The 24533-nt window shown below is 44.2% G+C and overlaps 3 protein-coding genes across 4 annotated transcripts in view; 1 reads left to right on the top strand and 2 right to left on the bottom strand.

The window, feature by feature from the left end:
* Nucleotides 1-24533, top strand: part of LOC133613138 (alpha-tectorin-like) — a 72040-nt gene that overhangs the window by 9012 nt on the left and 38495 nt on the right. The window lies entirely within an intron of this gene.
* LOC133613944 (coiled-coil domain-containing protein 141-like) lies at nt 71-6753 on the bottom strand. Its single transcript, XM_061971877.2, has 16 exons — nt 6483-6753; nt 4267-4389; nt 4009-4200; nt 3718-3811; nt 3546-3646; nt 2872-3399; nt 2739-2800; nt 2538-2673; nt 2304-2423; nt 1912-2211; nt 1662-1817; nt 1370-1546; nt 1128-1250; nt 879-1058; nt 660-803; nt 71-573 (listed from the first exon to the last, which is right to left on the bottom strand). Exons 1-16 carry the CDS (start codon nt 6630-6632, stop codon nt 322-324), a joined length of 2838 nt encoding a protein of 945 aa, XP_061827861.2. The 5' UTR covers nt 6633-6753; the 3' UTR covers nt 71-321.
* Nucleotides 6966-17356, bottom strand: LOC133613945 (contactin-associated protein-like 5). Its single transcript, XM_072914385.1, has 24 exons — nt 17275-17356; nt 16812-16922; nt 16575-16753; nt 16349-16487; nt 16061-16264; nt 15786-15958; nt 15557-15700; nt 15234-15483; nt 12495-12665; nt 12263-12422; nt 12048-12154; nt 11838-11957; nt 9954-10154; nt 9753-9828; nt 9573-9682; nt 9339-9509; nt 8734-8940; nt 8431-8670; nt 8142-8348; nt 7940-8073; nt 7790-7877; nt 7479-7667; nt 7344-7406; nt 6966-7226 (listed from the first exon to the last, which is right to left on the bottom strand). The coding sequence occupies exons 1-24, from the start codon at nt 17336-17338 to the stop codon at nt 7141-7143; spliced, it is 3594 nt and encodes a 1197-aa protein (XP_072770486.1). The 5' UTR covers nt 17339-17356; the 3' UTR covers nt 6966-7140.

Genomic DNA, 24533 nt, shown 5'->3' with positions numbered 1-24533 from the left:
TGTGTGTGTGTGTGTGTGTGTGTGTGCGGCATTTGGCATATTAGTATTTTTTCCCCCGAAAATTCGGTTTTGCATATTGTTAAACATATTAGTACAGTTAACTAGACAGCTTTGTTAGCCTAGTAAACTGGTATGTCATCACTATTCTTTGATGCTAAGAGTAGCGTCTTCCATTTGTCTGTGCAACTCACAAATGGTGTTGTCAATCTCCAAGGCCGTGCCCCTCTCCCTAACCTTTGACCCCAGCTAAGCCTTGAGATCCTGCAGACTCTTTCTAAGATGACTGTGGATCAAAAAGTCAAACTTGGACCATGTCCTACGTCACACCTTTACTTTCAGGCAGGGCGAGTCGACCTGATTCCGCTCATCATGCTGCTTTTGCTCGTTCTTCCTGTCGTGGGTCGCTTTCTGGCTGCCGAAAGGTTTGCTGACCTCCAACTTAGACCTCACCTGCTGGAGGTCACGCATGAGGGCGTGGTCACTTGAAGACACTTTGCTTAGCCACAAAGCACTTTGAGTGTATAGAGATGCTGCGACGTGATCCAGCTGCTCTCCTCGGAATTTGGTTAGAGCCTGACAACAACATCCCTAAAGGTCAATTATGTTATGTACATAATGTACATAAATACTGCTAATGCTTAATTTTAAGATGCTCTCACATTGTCACTGAACAGTTCACCAATTTCCTTTTTCACCCAAAAAGCTTTCGTCAGCAGTTGATGAATCTGCTGGCATGTCTCCTCATACGTACTCAAAGCAGTGCGTAAAAGTCCAGCAGGGTCTAACTGGAGGAGCATCTCCAGCTGAAAAAAGGGGAAAATACACATAAATGATATTGCTGTTATTATTAATGTTGTTATCCTAATAGACCTGCTGACCTGTTTGACCAGCAGGTGAAAGTTGTTGCTCAAGTCCAAGATGTGCTGACTCTTTTGGATTTTCTCATTTACTTTGACACGCAGAACATGTAGCTCTGACACTTCCTGCAGCAAGCGGTTTTGGACTGGTGTCATGGCATCCCAGTTTTTCAGCAGGATCTGGGCCTGCTCGTCCAGTCTCTGTACGAGAAAGCAAAGCAAATCAGAGGAGAGGATTCAAGAATCTTGTGGATGTGAAACAGCGCTCACAGCAAAATAGGGTTTAGCGAGTCCAAATTGCTGCTGTAGCCTCAAGGTCTGCTCGTGGAAGCCCAGATCCACTTGAGTGCAGGAGTCCAACAGCTTCAAGACCTCCTTCAGGTCCCGCACAGCCTGCAAAGAAAAGCTGTCATGAGACCACATTCGCATCCAGGAGTTTTGTGGAAGGTCTGCGCTCTACAAAATGACAGTTTATTTTAGTCCTGTTTGACCTCAGTGCTGCTCGCACACACCTCACAAAGTCTCTCCTGGTACTTCCTACAGGACTTTGTGTCCTCTTCCTTCTGCCTGTTATTGATTTCAAGTTGACCATGCAGGTCGGCAACTTCCTGTTGACTTTTGCCAAGTCGCCCTGACAACTGCTGCACCGCCGTCACCACAGACTGCAGGTTCAAGCCTAATGTCGATGCCTGACACACATGTTAGGATAGACAAAATCCCATTGGACCTCATTTTTTTGTTGAAGTCATGTGATTGTTATGTAAAGTTTAGAATTATATGGTCCCCATAGACTCCTCTGGTTACCTTGGCAATGTTGCTTATGAAGTCGCTGGCCTCTTTCTGGATTGTGACGACCATTTGCATGGTTTCCAACCAGGAAGTTCCGGCCTTGATAATAATATCTTCCCCGTCTTTCTTGCCCTCCAGTGTGCGCCTGTGGATCTTTATGTCTTCTTCCAGCTGAACAACAACAACAACAACAACAACAACAAGCAGATATCGGCTCATAGCTGCATTAATAAGTGCTGACGTTAAAGTATGTCACTGAGCTGACCTGCTGCGCCGCCTTGAGGAAGGACACATAGCCTTGTAGCACACGTACGTTACACTCAACAATCTTGTTCAGCTTTTTCATCTCGTCTAAGACTGCGGAGACCTGAGCAGCTAGCTGGAGTTCGGTGACTGTCCTGGTTCTGTCTCCACATTTCAACTGCTCGGTCAAAGACTTCAAGCGGGACAAATGAGAGATACGTCCATTGGGGACCTCTAGTCCAATTATGTTTTGGGACCCTGTACACGGAACTTGCAGACGTTGTAGGATCTGCATTACTTTGTTGGCGTTATGACCGGCAGCCTTTATTGGAAAGACAATGACAAGAGACAAGATTCAAAATAATATACTCGCACCGAGATGCCAAACTTTTTGCCAGTATACAATGTGTGTACCTCAGCCTGTGTGCACAACAGAAGGTGTTGGTCAAGAAGGTCCTCTGCCTCCCACAGCTGAGGTCCCATTTCCCGATGCTTCGACAACAATAGGCTACTTTGTTCCACCCATTTGGACACCTTCACATTGTTATTTCCACATGACACACACTACAGTCAGTACAACCAAGCACACTGACATAAAGCCACACATAAAATACAATACAAAGTTCCAGCTAGAAGGCAAGAAGTCACCTTGTCAAGCAGTTGTTGACACATCAGCAGCAGTGGTTGATTGTAATTGGTCGGAAGAGTGCGGTGGGCATCACTGTGCATGTTGTTCTGTCCCCCCCTGTTTCCTAAACACTTCTGAAGGTCTGGCATCCTCCCACTGTCCAACAGAAAGATGAGAAGATGAAGCTGATGAGACAACATGAACAGGGGAAGTGTTCTGACCTGATAGATGTCAAACATTCATTTTCCAAGACTTTCTGGTGTCGCTGTTTAAGAGACGAGACCTGAAGGAAACTCAGATCAGACACAAACTGTGAGCATGTTTCCCTTCAGATCTTACCTTTGATTCTAGTACCTGCTTCAGGTCTCTGACATCACCTGGTTCCAATTTCGGACTTACAACTGATCTGTGCAGATCTGGTATGTGGTTTCTGGTCTCATCCAATGTGGACGCAAGCTTCTGGTATGACCTGGATTTAGTATTTGGGTCACATGACTCTAGATTCAGAACAGATTTTGATTCAGTATTGGATTGGATTTCAGGTTTTGGATAAGGGTTTGCTCCTCTGGCTTCAGCCTTAAACTTCATATCTGATTGAGATGGTAGCCTCGTATTGAATCTATACTCAGTATTTGGATCAGGACTAAAACCAGGCTTGGGATCTAGACTGCTTTTACATTCGAGAATCGAAAAGTTTCTTTGCATTCCGCTTTGTTCTACATTAAATCCGAAATCAGGCCTTATATCTGAGCTGACTGTGATGTCACGCTCCTGTGGACTGAGTCGCTGTCTGAGCACCTCCTCCATTGTCCTTCTGCGGTCTTGCAGAGACTCCAGCAGCAACTCCACCCTCACCACCACTTGCTGGCTGGGTCTGGAATTCTGGGAAGAACATGTGACATTACATTGGCTTTGTTACATTTTCCATAACCACATAGGAGGAAGGATTTCAACAAAGCGGGGCAGGCAAGACCCCATTTGAGCCTTGTTGAACAGGTTAAAGATCGTGACATGTGCTGCTGCAGTACCACTGATGCCCCACGGAGGCTGTCAGTACGCTGGAGTAGTTCGAGCTCACGAAGAAGCTGGCCGCCGCTCAACAGAACCTTCAGAGAACTTCTTAGTACATCTGCAATTAAAACAACATTTACCTAAGTTTTGGAGTGCGCTAACTAATTGCTTTCTAACTGATGATGCCACCTCTCCTCATGGCATCCAAAGCGAGTGTAGCGTCAGCAGACCCGACGTCCACTCGTAACAGAGCATCTTCGACGTTGTCAACTCCAAGCAACAACTGTAGACGCATGCAAACAGGAAGGATTTAGCATAGCTTAGCACAAATGCCATGTTAACATGTTAGTTAGCATTATCATTGCAATTACATGAGACATACTGTAATTAGATTGATCAGCAAATTTATTTGAAAACTTTATTGATGCATGACAACTGTCATTTGAGCTAATCAGGAGAAAGTTTAGCATATAACGACACCTGCGACGCTGCCTGGTAAAAGCTTGCGGCCAGCGTCAGCACTTCCTGTCGCCTCTCCAGGACGCGGAGCAAATTGTACCAGCCTTCATTCAGACACGCCCCCATAGCCTCGTACACTTCCTGATCTTCTTTCTGCCTCCTCCTCTTCCTTCCAATCTCCCCTGCCGCCTCCACAACTTCTTGCTGGTGTTTCTGCCGAGCCGCACTAAAATGTCAAGTAAACAAGTTGACCAATTGGACCTGAAGTCTTTTTTTTACCTTCATTGTCTTCATCAACTTCTTATGTTCTTGCAAGAGTGTCCTGTTTTCTTCCTGGTTTGAGCCAATCTCACAGGGGTCAGGCTGGACCTGGATCAGCTCAAGGTGGACCAGCGAGCCGCTCTGCAGCACAAAATATTTTTTTTGCTCAATGTGTTTGCAGTATTAGCTTCTAGCTCTTGTTAGCATCAGACTAGCTTTATTTTTTATTTATCTATCCAGAGTGTTATGATTGAGGTCATAGGGGAGCTGGAGTACACCTCAGATTGTAGTCTTCTGTCTTAAATGCTGCTCTTAAATCCAGAAGGATCAGGAAGTTTTCTGATGTCTATGTTGACCTGGAGATTGTTTAAAACCGGATGAGGGCAGTACTGTGATTCACTTGAAAACAAGACTGAAATGTTTTGTTCAGATTTTGGGTTTTCATAAAATAATTTAATTGGTTAAAATACACTTTCTCTAAAGTTTACAATGTTAAGAACGTTGTCATTATCTGGGTTTGGATAGCGCAGGGCTTTTTGTGGTCATTAACAAGGTTTTGTATGATTTTGTATTTTTCAGTGAAGCGTGGTGGTGACAGCATCATGCTGTGGGGATGATTTTCAGTGGCAGGAACTGGGAGACTAATCAGGACAGAGGGAAAGATCCATTGCACCAGCCGACCAAGGTTTCTCATTGTGCCCATTGCGTTGAGTTTTTTCTTGCCCTGATGTGGGATCTGAGCCGAGGATGTCGTTGTGGCTTGTGCAGCCCTTTGAGACATTCGTGATTAAGGGCTATATAAGTGAACTTTGAATTATTGATTGAAAGATGAATGCAGCAATGTACAGAGACATCCTGGATGAAAACCCAGAGCTGTCTTGAACTCCGACTGGGGCGACGGTTCATCTTTCAGCAGGACAATGACCCTAAGCACACAGCCAAGATATTAGAGGATTGGCTTCAAGGACAACTCTTTAAATGTTCTTGAGTGGCCCAGCCAGAACCCAGACTTGAATCCAATTAAACATCTCTGAAGCGATCTGAAAATGCCTGCACAGCAATGCTTCCCATCCAACCTGATGGAGCTTGAGGGGTGCTGCGAAGTGAAATGGGCAAAGAGGAATTGGCAAAACTGTCCAAGGATAGCTGTCCAAAGCTTGTGGCATCGTATTCAAAAAGACTTGAGGCTGTAATTGCCACCAAAGGTGCATCAACAAACATGATATCTCCTACCACAGTGAAGCCAATTCAAAACTGCTATGTCACTTCAGTATTAATTGAAAAAGTAAACAAAACTCAATAAATGGGCAACAACTATTTAAAAACAAAAAAAAATCTGTATTTTTAGACACTCTATTTTTAGTAAAAAGATTAGGCTACAATATAAAATGTAATAGTCGTTTCAAAAATACGGTCCTAAATCTGTCACGATTACAGCGATTACACGATTCAATGGGCTTTTGAATGGACACTGCCAAATGGAACTAAAACTACAAAGACTCACTGCTGAATTGAAATTTAGCAGAAATAAAGTATAGTTGTAACCATGAGGCATTTAGTCAAACAACGATAAAGCTACTGGAGTGATTAGTCGTTATAATCATGTTGTGACCCTAAACAACACATACAGTAGAGTGTTTATGCCAGGGCCAGGGGCTGGCCTGGGGTTAGCATATCATTCTAGCTAGCTTCCAGGTCGAATTAACGTCTAGGAATTAACTTTGTGGTTTAGTTAGTGTTAAAGTCTAGCGTCTAGGTCTAGTCAGCTGGTTATTGTTTCATGTTTTCAGTTATCTTGGCTGTAGCATAGAGCTGCTGTTAGCATCAACACATTGTTTGTGTGTTTGGTGATCCGTATTAAAAAAAAGTTGAAGGTTGACTTATTTCTTGTTGTTGAGGCCAATAAGCTGTTGTGTTTGTGTTGGCGCACATTTGAGCCTGTGTCCCTAGCTGACATAAAATGGACACATGACACTTGAGGGCACACACACACACACACACACACACACACACACACACACACACACACACACACACACACACACACAGCAAGAGAGAGAAGTAAATATTTTGTAGGTGGATTTTGTCTTGAATAGTCATTAGCATGTTTCTAAAATATGTGGGAAAGACATTTTTACAGGTGTATTACATACTTTATAAACCGAATTGACAAAATCAAATATGTGGAGGCTAAGCTATAGTCGCTCAATGCTAATGAGCACCCAACCACGCACCTTGACTACAGACACGACCAGCTGCGATTGGCCAGCCTGAATTGCGATGGTGCTGAGAGTCGTGAAAGACTTCCCATTGTCTGTCTTCGTCTCCCCCGTGTCCTTATGTCCTCTGAGCGTCGCCACCTCCGGTTCGATGCTGCTCGTCATGACTCGGCCTTTACGGCTGGCTTCTAGCTGTCGTCGCCACGTAGGCGCCACTTTCTGCCGGCTAGCATGAACGCCGTCAACGAACGCCCAGCTGTAGGAGAAGGTTCTAAAAGGACGTGTAGAAAAGGTCTACTGCTGTTTGGCTCTGTCTTCCTGTGCGTGTAACACGAGCCTTAGCTGAATGGCAGCAACTAAAAATACACAGCATTCTTGTCACGCTGTGCATGCTTAAGAACATGTGACACATCACCAAGAGGTCAATTGTCTCATTTTATTTTGTCATGTCATCAGGAGGAAGACCAAAACAAGTCCATGCTAACTTCCCTAGCATTAGCATAGTGAGGCTGATCGTTGGTGGTAGAAATATGAAATTGACACACACACACACTGGTTTTCAAAACGCCCACATATGAACTTTCAGAATGTTCTGCAGCTCTTAGTGATGTAGTCTTTCATGTTATCTTTTCCGTTGTGCATGTAAAGCTCTGCCCCTAAAGTCCACTTCCTGCTAACTTTGGGGGCGGCAGCGGTAGAGCAGGCAGGTCATAGCAGCAACCAGGCATGCGGCGGTAAGAACGAGTGCTGTGGCGCTGCCTGGGGAGCAGGTACAAGAAGTTAGCAGAAGCTTACAATAGGTAGTGTGATAATCAGAGCTCTCATCATCTCTCTTGTCAAGGCACGAGCAGCAACTCTACAAAGTGAAGGACAAACCTATGGTTATCCCTGCCCCCTTTTGACTGCCATCTTTGCTTGCCGTCGTGGTGCTGGTCTGTCCTGCTCACAGGGACAAGGTGAAGACGCGAATGTCAAAGGTACAAGAGGGCCAAAGAAAAAGCGAAGCGTCACCTGTCAGATCGTGCGACACTTCAGAGCATCTGGACTGCGCCAGCGCACTGCGGACGCCAACCGAAGAGATGCCTTGCTGCAACAGCGCCACTTTCAGGGGTGCCACATGATTGACATGGACCGCAGACAGGCAGCCCACAAAACCCGCCTTGCCCGCCGAGACCACCTCAAGAGGGAGGGACTCATTTACTGTTTAAAGACATGAAAGCAACTGACCACCTTGACGTAGCATTAAAGAGCCATTTGTCAATCAGCAGCAGCACAGGACATGCCCCCTTCTGTCGCCACATGTGACCAGGCTTGTAACGTACTTGTGATTTTTCCCAGAGTCACGGTCGTGATTGGGATCGGCTCAGCATCCGACACCAACGTGAACTTCCTGTCTATTTGCTGGTCCACCTGCCAGTCACCACACATGTTACAGGGGTGCGGGCATCCACCACACAACAGTAGGCTCTCACCTGCACGTAGACAGTGTTGCTCTCGCGGAGGATTCTGACTTGGTGCGATCTTCCGTCCGCCAGGCTGCTGGATTCGGGGCTAAAGACCTCGGGCTTCCTGTCACTCTGCAAGTTGTACCACACGTGCAGACTTCCTGCAAAACAGTTTGAGAACAGTCGCCATGTCGTAATGTCCTGATGTAGTGAAGTTACATGGTAGTACCGTTGCCAGCAAGTAGGACAACCATGTAGTACGTCTTGAATGTTTTGACGCTTAGCAACATGGCGGGTCTCCGCATTGTGACAAAGCTAAAGGTCATGTCCTCTCTGGTCCTGCCCCCACCATGTTTGGACACAGACGACTTTTGGTGGTGGCCTGGCAAAAAAGTGTAGGTTACCGATGTCTCTTCATCAAAGGCAAGAGCCACTTCTGCGGACACAGATGCCGCACAAAGTACACGTTAAGCACGGCTTACCCTGAACGGCAAATAGCGGCGGCCTGTAACTCTCACCGTCTTTGCACAGAGGCCCGACGTACGCCGAGCGTGAGCAGTCGCAGGCAAATCCGTCACTCTTTTCAAAGCAACGCCCTCGGTTGTGGCAGACAACGCTCGGCCCGTCACAGTAACCGGGACATGTGGGGCTCACACCGGGTGCCGTCTTGGCACTCTCTTGCAGGTCATAGGTTAAGCCATTGACTGTCAGAGACCTGATGCAGCCCAAGAAACCTCGCAGGCCGGAAGGTACCCCCCCTGGGGTACAACACAATGTCATTTTATAAACAAACCATTTCAGCCACTATGGCACATTCGTACCTACGAAAAGCTGGCCGCCAAGGCGTTGGTGTGCGGCTGCATCAGGCGTGGCCTCCAGGACGCCGACGGGAAGTTGGTCCACCTGCAGCAACGTCTCCTTAACGTTACGCTCCACCCTCACATAGTGCCATTGTCTGTCATTTAGGGGGAGGTGGGACTTGACCAACACCACTGATGCGCTGAACGACAACATCACGACGGAAGGAGCTGGAAAGTCGTGCACAAAAACACACACAATGTTCATGCATGCTTCTTTGGGGATTCTAAGCTTTGCCCATTGAGGCTTAAAGCCAATAAATGCGCACAAACAATGAGCTGAAATCACAAAGAAATGGATGTCAAAGGCATCATGTTAATAGACTAAAACCTCGAAGCTAAGCTTATTTTACTATAACACATATCAGAGCTATTAAGCTAAGCTAACTTTGTTGGCTAATAATAGCTATGTGAGGTCATTTAGGATCAAATCCTAATGCACAGCTAATTATTGCAGATTTTTTAATTCACTGATCAAAGTAGATAAAAAAATATGACGCTAGTAAATTAGCATTAGCAATCAAGATTAAGAGCTGAGCTAATGGGGTCTCTTAATGTGGTCAACTCACAGCTGAGCTCCAAGTGAATGAAGTCTCTCTGGCCCAGAGAATTCAGAAAGACACCAGAAGGACCGTCAGTCTTGAAGTAGAAGGTGAGGTCAAATGCCTGCTCAGGTTGCAGGGGCGGTAAACTGAGGTAGGCCCCCTCCTGGTTAAAGGACGCCACGTTCCAAAGACGCTCTGTTGGTGAGGAAGAGCTGAGGGGATATTTGGTGCAGGTCATACGGTGTCAGCTGCACTCACTGTCTCCATGGCAAAGCAGAGGGCCCACACTGTGGACGGCCTCAGAGTCCTCAACTAGTACACTGAGTGGGAGATGCTCTTTCCCAGACAGGAACCCCGAGTCCTTGGACCTGCGCAGGAAACAGTCCTGTCTTGACCTTTGACTGTGCTAATTGCTGGCTATGACCGTAAGGATGCTACCATGCGTGGCTGGAGCTGCCCCAGTAGTTTCGCCTTTCCCCATGCTGATCCACCCACCAGGACAATGGGTGTCTTTCTGCCACAAAAACACACAGGACGTAAACATTAGGTAACATTTACGTCGCGTAGTCTTCACAAATCGTTTACCATGGGTCAACGAGTGGAGGTCATGTGATAACAGACTGAAGAATAGCAACTCACCATCAGCCTTTAGGAGGCGGGACCTTTTGCTGGTGAAGACCACTTCCTGTCGACACTGCTCAGATGCCATCACGATGGCACGTAGTTGTTGGGACGAGGCGCTGGAGTCAAACTTCATGACATGAGTCTCGTGTTTAGATGAGTCGCTTACTCGGACAGGAAGCGTGACGTTGTGACTGATCAGGGTCCACACTTTGTCGTCTGAAACGCAAAGATGTCACATGACGGCATCATTGATTGTGTTTTGTAAATGGAATACCTCCAATTCCGGGAGGTGAGGGGCGTGGTTGGGGGCGCGGTTAAGAGGGAAGGAGTATATTTACAGCTAGAATTCACCAAGTATATATAAGAAATACTTGACTTTCAGTGAATTCTAGCTATATATATTTATTTTAATATATATATATATATATATATATATATATATATATATATATATATATATATATATATATATATATATATTAAATAAATAAGAGAAATACTTGAATTTCAGTGTTCATTTATTTACACATATACACACACATAACACTCATCTACTCATTGTTGAGTTAAGGGTTGAATTGTCCATCCTTGTTCTATTCTCTGTCACTATTTTTCTAACGATGCTGAACACCCTCTCTGATGATGCATTCTGCTTCGTCTCCTTGTTGTGTGCGCAGTTGTGCACTGCACTCTCTAAAAGCCGTAGATGTTATTGTCACATATGCATGTACAGCAGATGGCAGTATTGTCCTGTTTAAGAGTGTCACAACATTGCTGTTTACGGCAGACGAACTGCTTTACGGTAGACGAAATCGTGACTGCTGTTGTTGTGTGTTGTTACCCCACTGGGAGGACGTTATGGTCCGCATGGAGCTGAAGGGGGTGTGGCCTCCAGCTCCGCCTGAATTTTGAGAGATTTTCGGGAGAAAATTTGTCCCGGGAGGTTTTCGGGAGAGGCGCTGAATTTCGGGAGTCTCCCGGAAAATCCGGGAGGGTTGGCAAGTATGAATACAGTAGATCCCTGTTATTCGCGGGGTTACGTTTTAAGACAGCCCGCAAATGGTGAAAAAAAAGCAAGTAAATTTTACATTTACACATTGAGAAACAATTATTGTCAAGCTAACATCTCGTCCTGACAAAGCAAATGTCGAGTGAATTGACCTGTGAAACAGCCACCCCAGGATTCACAGCTGCAGCATCTTTTTCCTCAGCATACAGACAACACCATTAAACCTTCCTTTAATTTAAGCTGGCAAATAAGCAGTGATTTATGGAGGGCCAAATGGGACAAAGTTAAATAAATTAATACATCTTTAAATAATTACTTAAATGTGTCATTAATAACTAGAATCAAATACATACATGTGTTCAAATGTGTCATGTATGTAATGTCTAAGTGTATTTAATTATGTATTGATTTCCTTATTTCCCAATTTAATCAATTATTGATTTCTTTCTTTCTTTCATGATTAGAGTATTTATTGCACATGGATCCGCCCACTGACATTGAGGGCTGAGTTTGACGGATAAAATAAATCCATGAAGCGCCAAGGGCCAAATGGGATAAATAAATAAATATTTAAATAATTACTTAAATGTGTCATTATTTAAATATATTATGAAATTAATAATTAAGTAAATCGTGAAATAATTATTAAAATCATGAAATAATTAATAAGATCATGAAATTATTCAATAAATCATTAAATAAATAATAAATAATGCAATAATGACATCAATAATTAAATCATGAAATATAAAAAATAACTGATTTAATAACATATTTTTTCTAATTACAATTAATTAATGGCATTTTAAGTAATTATTTAATGATTTAAGGATTCATTATATGTTGGCCGTCATAGTGATCTACTGTAGATGAGTGAGTTAGCAAGTCACCTGTCATGTTGCAGTACACCTGTGTGGGCCCCAGTGGGCCGCTGCCATCAGGGTCAATTGAGTAGAAGCCAGACGAGCCTCCGCTGAGTCTGTACGACTCACAGGACGACTCAAAGATGGCTGCAAGAGCGCACGTAGCATGATAAGCTCTTATCACGTAGTACTCGTGATATTATGTACGTGACATTATATTTAATATAAGTAACTCACAGTGGTGACAAGTGGCTCCTGCGTATCCGCTTCCAGAACAGTTGCAGTTAAAGCGGTCCCACGTCTGCGTGCACAAGGTGCCATGTTCGCACATGTTAGGAAGACACCTGCAACATCACAAGAAAACGCTACGTACATGTGTACACAACATAAATAAACACACTTCTGGCCAGAGCGCCACCTCGTGTGGAAAGGAGCAGTGACGTGGCGCTGACCGGTCTCTGATGTGGCATGCGTCAAATAGCAGAGACGAGAAGTTTCCCAGCATGCCTTGCTGCACAAGGCGCAGCTTGATGGGCCACCGATCGATGGACAGCAGCCTCATGCAGCCCTGGAATGACGAGCTCCAGCTGTGGCAGTCTGATGCCCCGCAGCCTGCCGGACATACGCACAAAAACACATTGGCACATGGCATTGTCCTCCTGCAGCGTGTCGGCAGGCACCTACCCCCGAAGAAGAAGCCTCCACTGGGCTCCAGTGGGTGGAGCTGTCGTACGGTGGCGATGGGCTGGTGGTCCAGACTCAGAACCAGTTGCAGGCCCCTGTAGTCCAAACTCAGCCAGTGCCACAGTCCGTCGTTCACCCGAGGACCACGCTCTCCAGTGTTTCTACTGGTTACTACAATTACAGGCTGGACTTGAGCTGAGACGGACACTGTTAGCATGCTAACATCACCCAAGAAGATCTTGATTGGAACAATGACTGTATTCTAGTGGTATTCAATCGATCGCAAGTGGACTGTTCAATTTGTCTTAAACGAGGTTTTGCCTCTCATCCGAGTCGGCTTCATTAGTTCACGATCATTGACTGAGTTGCCTGAGCCTGCTCTCTTCTTGTTGGAGTATAAATAATTAGGGCTTTGACACCAGCATTGAGACTAGATCTGACCAATTTAAGGCTCAATTTGAATGTCTCTCTCCCCACCTTGGTTTTGCGCATTCACGCTAACTAAGGGGCGTTAGAATTATCCGTCAGGTAGGGGGGAAGGGCGAAGTACTCTCAAAGCGAAATGAGCGCCCAGAAATCCCTACACTGTAGAGTGCGAGGAGAAAGATGGCAGACCATAAATCCAGGGAGGCATACAAATGTAAGTAATAAGTGTAATTAATGATTTTCACAATAGTAACACTTGTGGTTATAGTTAGACTTCAAACCTTTGCTACTGCATGTAAATATTGGCTTCATGCACAATATTCTGCTTGGGGGGCTGGCGGGGTTCAAGTACAAGAGAGGAGGAGAGAGTATTTCAACTGAGCCTTAGTCCATGAGCATGAAGCCTGTTTGGATGACAGATTAAATGTTTTCTAAGACAAACTGAACAGTCCAGTTGCGATTGACTGAATGCTCTGAGAGTCCAGTTGATCTAATGCCCTGAGAATACAATAATCTGGATAAATGAGAGCGTCCACAGAAATGAGAATGTACGTAAGTAATAAGACTCTGTTGACTCTGTTCACAAGAGCTCCAAATAAGAAAAAAAACATGAGTCATCATAAGTGCCACTAGGTGTTCCTAAAGTGGTTTGCTTCACAGAACGGGACATCCAGAAAGGTGTTCTAAAGAGACTCAGGAAGTTTGATTTGCGGTATGAATGTGATTGACAGCCTGTCCAGCAGTGTTGGGTTAGTTACTGAAAACCAGTAACTAGTTACAGTTACTAGTTACTTTATTTCAAAAGTAACTCAGTTACTAACTCAGTTACTTACACCAAAAAGTAATGCGTTACTGTGAAAAGTAACTATTTAGTTACTTATTTTTTTCTTCTTTTTTTATTAAGGCTCCCATTAATGCCCTTTAAACCTTCATTTCAGTACATTATTTTGCACTGGAGAATAATACAATCTGTTGATCAACTTGACATGCATTTGCATCACTGAACTCTGCTAAGCAATGTGGTCTACATACAACACACAAAGACAAAGATACGTTTCAAAGGGCCAATTTATTTCAGGCCAGAACAAATTGACAAAATATTTTGAATAGCTGCAACATAACATACATAAGTAACAAACTGCATAATAACAACATAGCTGTAAACCTGGATTCACCCAAGGAAGGCACACATGACATACACAAAGTCTAACCAGGCGTTTTTTCTCTCTCAAGGAATTGTGAAATAAAATCATGTCTTCAGGAGATCAACACTGTACTGAAGCCCAGAACACTACGCATTTCCCCAGTTTTAGTTTAGAGAAAAGGAAAGATTGGCCTGGCCCACTAGGATCCCTCTTTATGTTTGTGAACTTTATAGTCTATACATTTAGAGTGATGTTATAATCAAGCACTCTAAAATTCTAGAATGAAAGAGCAACAATATATTAGAGAATTGACAGAGTGTGTGTACCTTCAGTGCTGAATGATGAGCAGAGGCAGAGTTTGGAGTGTTTTCTTTAGCTCGCTTTCCATGTTTGTCCTCACTGTCCATGTACGTGAAAATGTTTTCCGTGCCATTAGCTGCCTGAAAGCGGGTGACTCCACTGTAGAAATAGCCTGCATGTCTTCTAGCACATACGCTGCAATGGCTCTATCAATGTTGTCCTGGCTCGCAGTGCCTCCGTTAAAATCCTTAGGTGGAGGTGAATTGGCATCGGAGTCTGTGTCTCTCTTTACTAGCTTCGTCGAAGCATGTTGCTTTTGTAGCTGTTTCAGCAGATTTGAATTGCTGTTTTGGGCAGTAGATGGGATATTTGATCCAAGACACAACTTACATTTAACTAAAATGTTATTTTCTTTGTGCGCGAGAAAAGAAAAGTAGTGAGAATATCTCCATGTTAAGAAACTCGACTGCGGCTCCGCCATGATGTCTTGTTAGTAAACACAGACACGCCCACCCTCCCCTTTCCCCTCCCAACACCCACACCCAGACACACACAGAGCGCGCCTCTTCTCTTCTTCCCGTCGTGACACAAGAAGATTCAGAAGGACGACACTGCAACCCTCCAACAAAACACACTCAGATCTTCTGTTTCTAGCCGATACTACATAAAAAATAACATAAAATAACGTAGTAACGCATCATGTAGTAACGGTAACTGAGTTACTGAATATAAAAAATAACACGTTAGACTACTAGTTACCGCCGAAAATAAGGGGGTTACAGTAACGCGTTACTTTGTAACACGTTAGTCCCAACACTGCTGTCCAGCCACCCCGCCAACATAAAAGCGCCATTACGCACTCACTGACCTGTGGCAGCGTTGCCTAGGAGCAGTCGACTGTCGGAGATGTGCAGTCGCAGCTCCCGATGCATTGGTCCAATCCCGGTGACAAGCAGCAGTGCGTCAGTGTTCCATGTTCTAAACTGGAAGCGGATGGAGAAGTACCTCCGATCAACAATGGTGTGGGGAGCCGCCGGCAGCCACAGGTAGCTGCTGCTGGAGCTGATGAAGGTGCACGCCGTCCGCTCGGGCCGCGTGCATGAGAAGGAGACGTTTCCCTGAAAGATGCGGGAGATGTGAAGGTTGGCTTCCAGGGCTCATGAAAAGTGGGGAGAGCGAGCGCAATCTTACCACGCTGTACATTTGAGGCTTGCGTCTTTTAGCCAGGTCGATGACATTGACACCATTATAGTAGACGTTCTCCATGCAGCCCTCAAAGTTCCTCCTTTGGAATGTTCCGGGCTTGCCAGGCAGGGGGATGCCGCCAAAGCTCAGCTGTTACATGTAGACACATGAAGACCGCGTTTACATAAGCAGAATGACCCTGTTTCCTACAGAACCCCTGTCGGCGTGGACTGACCTCGTAGTCCACCTCCAGCGACTCCCCATGGCCTTGGGTCTGGAAGGACTGAGTGTAGTGGTCAACGCTGACCTTTACCTGCTTGTTGAGGCGCTCCATCGCCACCCAGTGCCACTTCTCGTCGTCCAGAAGACTGCCCACCATCACTGCCTCCCCACCCCCGCTAGTGTCATCTGATAGCAGCGAGGTTATTGATGTGAGAGTGCGAAAAGAGAATGAGAAGACATTAGAGAGAGATGAGAAGCTAAGGACTGTGAAGTCATCGTTGAGCTGACCCAGGTTTAGGTGGAGAGCCAGTCTGGTGTCACGCAGCTCCAGGGTGATGAAGTGGCCACGCCGGCTTTCACCATGTAACAGCACGCCATCGGCCTGCCGGCTCTTGAACCTCAGTGAGATGACATCTTTGGCCGTAGACACAGATTTCTGCTTGAAGCGGTACAGTAGAGCACTTCGGCCGTCAAAGTCAGCCATATGCGACTCTGCAAGCGACCGATCCATCAGGGATATGGCTAACAGCTGATCATTAGCTTGATTGTGTCACATGGCAAGGGGGCATGGCTTACTGTAGAAGCAGCCAAACACATCTACCCGCAGGCCGGGCCCGTTGCTAGTGGTCCATTCCAGAGGGACGAAGCGTATAAAGCGACCCCTTGGCGGCGGCAAAAGCTTGACGAGGACGGCCGCCCGTCCATTCACGTTAGTCTGCAGACACACGGTCAAAAGTCAGGAGAGGATGTGACAGAATAACATTTGACTAAGTTCCTCCCACCCGGCTCGTGTGTCACATGCCAGGAAGTGGACATCGCCATGCGTGTACTCCTTCAGGTGCTGCGGCGTGTCGCCATAGAGGAGGCGGTACTTGCTGACACACCCCCGCGTGGCCACCGCCGTCACCTCCATTGGTTCCATGAGGTCCACCTGCAACCAGGGGCCGGGGTCCATCTCTGCGGGAGACCATCCTGCATGTTCTGGACAACATGGTGGCTGTAACTATCACGTCAATTGGTCCTTGTGTGTGGGACCCACCATCTCTCGTGTCCATTTTGGCAAAGTGTGCGGCGTCGCCGGGTGATAACTGCGACGAGCTGCTGAAAGATGACCGAGGCAGCGCGGATGCCAGAGGAGCGTTGCAGCTGTCTAACACAAGAGGGACAACACGGCATCCATTCTTCATTAATTGTTAACTGTCCCACCACAATAAAAACAGTCACTGCTTTGTATATTTAGTTTTGGTTTAGGATACTATGATTATGCTAATGCTAACCGCACATTTTGAATGCAAATAAGTGAAAGACATTTTTCAGGCAAATTAGCAACAATGTGATAGTAATAATAATAATAATAATAATAATAACTCAACATTTCAGTTATTTACAGAATATGGGTGCACAAAGTCTCCAAAGCTTCTGAAGTAGTATACAGTGTGCGTGGATAGTTATGGTTGAAGACACAAAGAGAGTGATGAAGATGAGAAAGATACGATACTTACAATGAGAGGCGACGCTGACGATCACGTCAATCCAGATGATACCCTGCAACGCCAACATCATCATCCTCGTCTTCTGCTCAGTCTTCTGTTCACAGTGACCGACACTCTTCCTCACTGAACCTCCTCCGCCTCCTTCTTCAGCATTTCACGCACACTCATACGCACATGCACACTCACATTAAAATTAAATGAGTTGTTGACGTCGACAAGTACGCTGGCTTCCTCATGTAGTCACAACTGCCGAACACGTGGCTTTTTCTTTGGCTTTTTACGCTGACGGCCGGACAAAAAGGACCGGAAGTCACATGTCTCACAATCAAAGCAGCACTTGTGAACTTTAATATCCTGCTTCATTTATTTTTACACTTGTATGACACCTAAAAACTTGTACATTTTAATGCACCTGTTATTTAGTTACATTTACTGTTTTATTTACGCCTTGTCAACATTCATTAAACTTTTACTTTCATTTTTTATACTTCTCGTTAACATAAGTATAATTTTTATATTCTAATACCCCTGAATAACATCAGTAAAGTTCAATATTTTTGTATTTTGATACTCCTTGCAAACTTTGGTATAGTTCAGGGGTCGGCAACCCGCGGCTCTAGAGCCGCATGCGGCTCTTTAGCGCCGCCCTAGTGGCTCTCTGGAGCTTTTTCAGAAATGTATGAAAAATGGAAAAAGATGAGGGGAAAACAATCTATTTTTTGTTTTAATATGGTTTCTGTAGGAGGACAAACATGACACAAACCTCCCTAATTGTTATAAAGCACACTGTTTATATTAAACCTGCTTCACTGAGCGCCGTTTTGTCCTACTAATTTTGGCGGACCAGTTTGTTTGCATGTATAACTTTCTCCGACTTTCTAGGACGTGTTTTATGCCACTTCTTTTTCTGTCTCATTTTGTCCACCAAACTTTTAAGGTTGTGCATGAAAGGTGAGTTTTGTTGATGTTATTGACTTGTTGGAGGCTAATCACACATATTTGGTCACTGCATGACTGCAAGCTAATCGGTGCTAACATGCTATTTAGGCTAGCTATATGTACATATTGCATCATAATGCCTCATTTGTAGCTATATTTGAGGTCATTTAGTTTCCTTTAAGTCCTCTTAATTCAATTTACATCTCATGACACACTATCTGTATGTAATATGGCTTTTAATTTTATTTTAATTTAATATGGCTCTTTCAACATTTTGGGTTGCAGACCCCTAGTATAGTTAAACACTTTTACATTTTATTACTAGATAACATTGCCTGTAGAAAATATGCAAGATTTTTGGCATTTAAAGGGGAAACGAACGAACAAACAAACGTGCTAACCGGTCGTCCGCAGCAGCACGAGATAATGAGCAAATGCCCTAAAGCAGTGATTCTCAAACTGTGATACGGGTACTACTAGTGATACCCAGGGACCCATTACCTCCCTGCTTGGCACACAGCATCAAGGATTGGAATTGGGGGTTAAATCACCAAAATGATTCCTGGGCGTCGCCATTGCTGCTGCTCACTGCTCCCCTCACCTCCTAGGGGGTCAGGGTGATGGGTCAAATGCAGAGGATAATCTCACCACACCTAGTGTGACAATCATTGGTACTTTTGACTTTTTTTAGTGCCGCTCTAGTGGCTCCCTGAAGCTTTTTTAAAAATGTACTCAAATGGAAAAAGATGGGGGAAAATATATTATTTGTTCTAATATTAGTTCTGTAGGGGGACAAACATGACACAAACCTTCCTAATTGTTAGAAATTCCACTGTTTATGTTATACATGCTTCACTAAGGAGAGTATTTGGTGAGCGCCGTTTAGTCCTACTAACTTTGGCGGTCTTTGAACTCATCATAGTGTGTGTACATGTACAACTTGTGTTTTATGCCCTGCTTTTTTTTCTCATTTTGTCCACCAAACACAAAAAATGCACAGAGGTGAGCTTTGTTTATGTTATTGACTTGTTGGAGTGCTAATCAGGCATACTTGGTCAGTGCCTGACTGCAAGCTACACAATGCATGTTCTTTATTTTCATGACTATTTACATTGTAGATTGTCACTGAAGGCATTAAAACTATGAATGAACACATGTGGAGTTATGTACTTAACAAAAAAAAAAGGTAAAATAACTGAAAACATTAGATAGGCTCCAGCGCCCCCCGCAACCCTGACGGGAACAAGCGGTATAAAATGGATGGATTGATGGATGTTTTAACTGATTACTTTTTCGCACACACTTGGCATTCTCTCGATGAGCTTCAAGAACTAATCACCTGAAATTGTTTTCACTTCACAAGTGTGCTTGAAGCTCATCGAGAGAATGCCAAGAGTGTGCAAAGCAATAATCAGAGCAAAGGGTGGCTATTTCGAAGAAACTAGAATATAAAACATGTTTTCAGTTATTAACCCAATATGTGTTCTTTCATAGTTTTGATGCCTTCAGTGACAATCTACAATGTAAATAGTCATGAAAATAAGGTAAACACATTGAATGAGAAGGTGTGTCCAAACTTTTGGCCTGTACTGTATATGTGAGCTCATTTAATTTCCTTTACATATGTCCTCTGTGATATTTGCATGTCTCATGACATATTGTCTGTATATAATATTGGCTGCATTTCTGATAGTTGTGCATGTGCCATATTGTTCCAGACCACAGCAAACGTTACCCAGCTTGCAAAAATTTTAATACATCCATTAGAGGAAGACAGTCTGCCATTTCCTTTAACCTTTGGCTATTCTAAGCCAGTAATTTCCAGGCGTTATCTCACCCTCTGAGAACCCTTCATTTCACTAATATTTTCCAATGTTGTAAAAAATGTGTAGAACAAATATTAAAATGTCAACATTTATGTCAACAAAGATTTGCGTCACAAATTTTATTTGATAGTAGGCTAATATAGACACTTGCATTATGTGTTGCCTTCATTATAACACTTATTTAAGGCGTTTAATTTTGTGGCTCAAGACAGATTTTTTTTTGTATTTTTGGTCCAAATTTGGCTCTTTCAATATTTTGGGTTACCGACCCCTGATGTAGTAATACGCCTAAGAATCACTAGCTACGAGTCAATCATTAGTGTGTTTTTTTAAAAATATTCAAACACAGTGTCACTGTTCAAACTGTGTAATTTTACAGTGGCCAAAATATTAAAGGGGAACATTATCACAATTTCAGAATGGTTAAAACCATTAAAAATCAGTTCCCAGTGGCTTATTATATTTTTCTAAATTTTTCTAAATTTTACCCATCATGCAATATCCCTAAAAAAAGCTTCAAAGTGCCTGATTTTAACCATCGTTATAAACACCCGTCCATTTTCCTGTGACGTCACATAGTGAAGCCAACACAAAGAAACATGGCGGAAAGAACAGCAAGCTATAGCGACATTAGCTCGGATTCAGACTCGGATTTCAGCGGCTTAAGCGATTCAACAGATTACGCATGTATTGAAACGGATGGTTGTAGTGTGGAGGCAGGTAGCGAAAACGAAATTGAAGAAAAAACTGAAGCTATTGAGCCATATCGGTTTGAACCGTATGCAAGCGAAATCGACGAAAACGACACGACAGCCAGCGACACGGGAGAAAGCGAGGACGAATTCAGCGATCGCCTTCTAACCAACGATTGGTATGTGTTTGTTTGGCATTAAAGGAAACTAACAACTATGAACTAGGTTTACAGCATATGAAATACATTTGGCAACAACATGCACTTTGAGAGTGCAGACAACCCAATTTTCATCAATTAATATATTCTGTAGACATACCCTCATCCGCGCTCTTTTCCTGAAAGCTGATCGGTCCAGTTTAAGGGACGGTGTGAGCCAAGACATCCAGGGGGTTTAGCTCACTCGTCTGCGGGAACAAACTGCCGCCATTGCTTGCCGTGCTACCGAGGTCCTTTGTCCCTGAATTGCTCACACACTCCGGCAGATTCAATGGGGGTCTGGCGGCAGATTTCTTTGACTTTATCGTTGGAAATGCATCTGCTTTGAGTGTCGCAGGATATCCACACATTCTTGCCATCGCTGTCGTAGCATAGCTTTCGTCGGTAAAGTGTGCGGAACAAACGTCCAATTTCTTGCCACTTTGCATCTTTGGGCCACTGGTGCAACTTGAATCCGTCCCTGTTCGTGTTGTTACACCCTCCGACAACACACCGACGAGGCATGATGTCTCCAAGGCGTCATCGCTCTGAGAGCGAATAATAGAAAGGCGTTTAATTCGCTAAAATTCACCTATTTAGAGTTCGGAAATCGGTTAAAAAAATATATGTTTTTTTTTCTGCAACATCAAAGTATATATTTACGCTAACATAGGTCTGGTGATAATGTTCCCCTTTAAATATACTTGCTGTGATGTTTTAATGAATACTTAGGCCTACTATGCTACATTATTATAATGTTGGTCAATATGGTGGTAATTGGAGAGCCAAGTGTTTTCTGCTGTGGTACTTGGTGGACAAACCACTGTCCTAAAATGTACATCTGTATGTTTGACTTTGATTAAACCATTGTGGAAAGCATGTTTAAATGCTTATCATGTGACAGTCATGTGACTCGGGGTAAATGTCCTTCAAAATGCCAGTCGTGTCAGGTAAGCTAGCGAATTTCCAAATATAATTTTTTTGCCTTGAAAGGTCATTTTCCGTGCGTGACTGCTCGCTGACTGCTCGCTGTTTCGAAAAAGCTAAGTATCGTTCTATTTGTGTGCTTTTAATTGTTCTGCAGCTTTCTTTATTACTTTCTCAACATATTTAGTAGTACTATTTAACTTGCAAATCACCCGATCTCTGTCTCTCCACCCCTCCCGCAGCTAGCTAGCAGCTAGCTGCTAAGCTAACGAAGCTAGCGCGGAGAAAAGCGGCGCCGGTCGCCGGTCAGAAGGAATCTACTCCTGCACACCGTGACCAGGACTTCTCGGAAGACAGCAGGAACTTCACTCGGTGACAGAAAACACCGTGAGTATGGCTTCCTGCGCGTCTTGCACCTTACTCACGGAGAGGCTGGCTCTGCTAGAGGGCCGTGTCCGCCAGTTAGAGCAGAGTAATCTCGTAACTTTAGATGTTGCGGACACATCTGCTAGCGTTAGCTGTAGCGAGCTAACTAGCCCAGCCTGTAGTAGTCCTAAGCGGCCTACAAGCTATGGTGTACCGGTTGAGACGCATAATAGATTTAGCTCTTTAGCTAGTCCTACACCCCAGTCTATGTAGTCATAGGGGACTCCATCACCCGAAACATAAAGCTTAGCAAACCAGCCACAATTAAGTGCATCCCTGGGGCCCGAGCACCTGACATTGAGGCTACTCTTAGGGAGCTATCTCGCAACAGGCCTAGTAAACACGTACGACAGGCTAATCGCACCACCAGTTATGCGAATATAGTTGTACACGTTGGCTCCAATGACACTAGAATGAGACAGTCAGAGATTACAAAGAGAAACATAGCCAGGACTTGTGATCTCGCTAGAAAGATGTCCAGGCATCGAGTAATTGTCTCTGGCCCGCTGCCTGCGAGAGGCAATGATGAGAGATATAGCAGATTAGTCTCGCTTAACAAGTGGCTGGCTAGCTTCTGTAGACAACAGGGACTAACGTTTATTGATAATTGGCCCTCTTTCTGGGGCAAACCAGGCTTGCTGATGAGGGACGGCCTTCACCCTAACCAGGAAGGCGCCATCATCCTGTCTAAGAACATAGACTACTGTTTAAGTCACATTTGACTAACTACACTAGAGCAAGCCCGGTCACAGGCAATTACAGAGCCTGCTAGTCCGGGTGAGGAGTCAGTTAAGCTAGAACTAGCCAGCACCAGGCTGGATAATTCCTGTACGCATAGCAATTTTCTTAGAATAACACACAACTCACATAATGTGTTTTCTGTTGTGAATGTGTCCGGGGTAGATATGCATTCTACTGAGGTGGCAAATCATGATGCGTTCAGTCGATCGCAGCATCAAGCAAACAATCTGAAAATTCCCGTCGTATCAATTCCTAGATATGGTCGAAACTATTTAAAGTGCACTACGTATAATAAACGCAACATTATTAATATTTCTACTGCAGATAATTTAAACAAAAACTCGTCAAAACAGCCCAATACTTATAATATGGGCTTTTTAAACATAAGATCATTGTCTCCCAAAACGTTATTAGTTAATGAGGTCATTAGAGACAACAATCTTAACGTCATTGGTCTTAGCGAAACCTGGCTCAAACCAGACGATTTTTTTGCGCTAAATGAGGCATCTCCTCCTAACTATACGAATGCGCATATCGCCCGTCCCCTTAAAAGGGGTGGGGGGGTTGCACTAATATACAATGAAAACTTTAACCTTACCCCTAACCTAAATAATAAATACAAATCGTTTGAGGTGCTTACTATGAGGTCTGTCGCACCGCTGCCTCTCGATATGGCTGTTATCTACCGCCCCCCAGGGCCCTACTCGGACTTTATTAATGAATTCTCAGAGTTCGTTGCTGATCTAGTGACGCACGCAGACAATATAATCATAATGGGGGACTTTAATATCCATATGAATACCCCATCGGACCCTCAGTGCGTGGCGCTCCAGACTATAATTGATAGCTGTGGTCTTACACAAATAATAAATGAACCTACGCATCGCAACGGCAATACGATAGATCTAGTGCTGGTCAGGGGTGTCACCACCTCCAAAGTTATGGTACTCCCGTATACTAAAGTAATGTCCGATCATTACCTTATAAAATTCGAAGATCTGACTCATTGTCAACAAACTAATAATAATAATAACTGCTATAGCAGCCGCAACATTAATGCTGCCACAACGATGACTCTTGCTGACCTACTGCCTTCGGTAATGGCACCATTCCCAAATTATGTCGGCTCTATTGATAACCTCACTAACAACTTTGACAATGCCCTGCGCAAAACCATTGATAGTATAGCACCGCTAAAACAAAAAAGGGCCCCTAAAAGGCGCACCCCATGGTTTACAGAAGAAACCAGAGCTCATAAATTATCATGTAGAAAGTTGGAACGCAAATGGCGCGCGACCAAGCTTGAGGTTTTCCATCAAGCATGGAGTGATAGTTTAATATCGTATAAACGCATGCTTACCTTAGCTAAAGCTAAATATTACTCAAATCTCATCCGCCTCAACAAAAACGACCCTAAATTTTTGTTTAGTACAGTAGCATCGCTAACCCAACAAGGGACTCCTCCCAATAGCTCCACCCACTCGGCAGATGACTTTATGAATTTCTTTAATAAGAAAATT

Source organism: Nerophis lumbriciformis, linkage group LG13, assembly GCF_033978685.3.
Source record: "Nerophis lumbriciformis linkage group LG13, RoL_Nlum_v2.1, whole genome shotgun sequence".
Taxonomy (NCBI): domain Eukaryota; kingdom Metazoa; phylum Chordata; class Actinopteri; order Syngnathiformes; family Syngnathidae; genus Nerophis; species Nerophis lumbriciformis.
Note: the sequence above shows the minus strand (reverse complement) of the source record. Positions and strands in the feature narration are given on the sequence as shown.

Excerpts from the sequence above, each read along its gene's own strand:
- LOC133613945 (XM_072914385.1), bottom strand. The coding sequence starts at position 17,338 with ATGATGATGTTGGCGTTGCAGGGTATCATCTGGATTGACGTGATCGTC. Across the intron at positions 16,754-16,811 it reads CAAAATGGACACGAGAGATG|AACATGCAGGATGGTCTCCC; the intron begins GTGGGTCCCACA and ends CATGTTGTCCAG. Across the intron at positions 9,683-9,752 it reads GGCAGCTCCAGCCACGCATG|GTCCAAGGACTCGGGGTTCC; the intron begins GTAGCATCCTTA and ends TTTCCTGCGCAG.
- LOC133613944 (XM_061971877.2), bottom strand. The coding sequence starts at position 6,632 with ATGACGAGCAGCATCGAACCGGAGGTGGCGACGCTCAGAGGACATAAG. Across the intron at positions 4,390-6,482 it reads TGGTCGTGTCTGTAGTCAAG|AGCGGCTCGCTGGTCCACCT; the intron begins GTGCGTGGTTGG and ends TTTGTGCTGCAG. Across the intron at positions 2,801-2,871 it reads ATGTCAGAGACCTGAAGCAG|GTCTCGTCTCTTAAACAGCG; the intron begins GTACTAGAATCA and ends AGTTTCCTTCAG.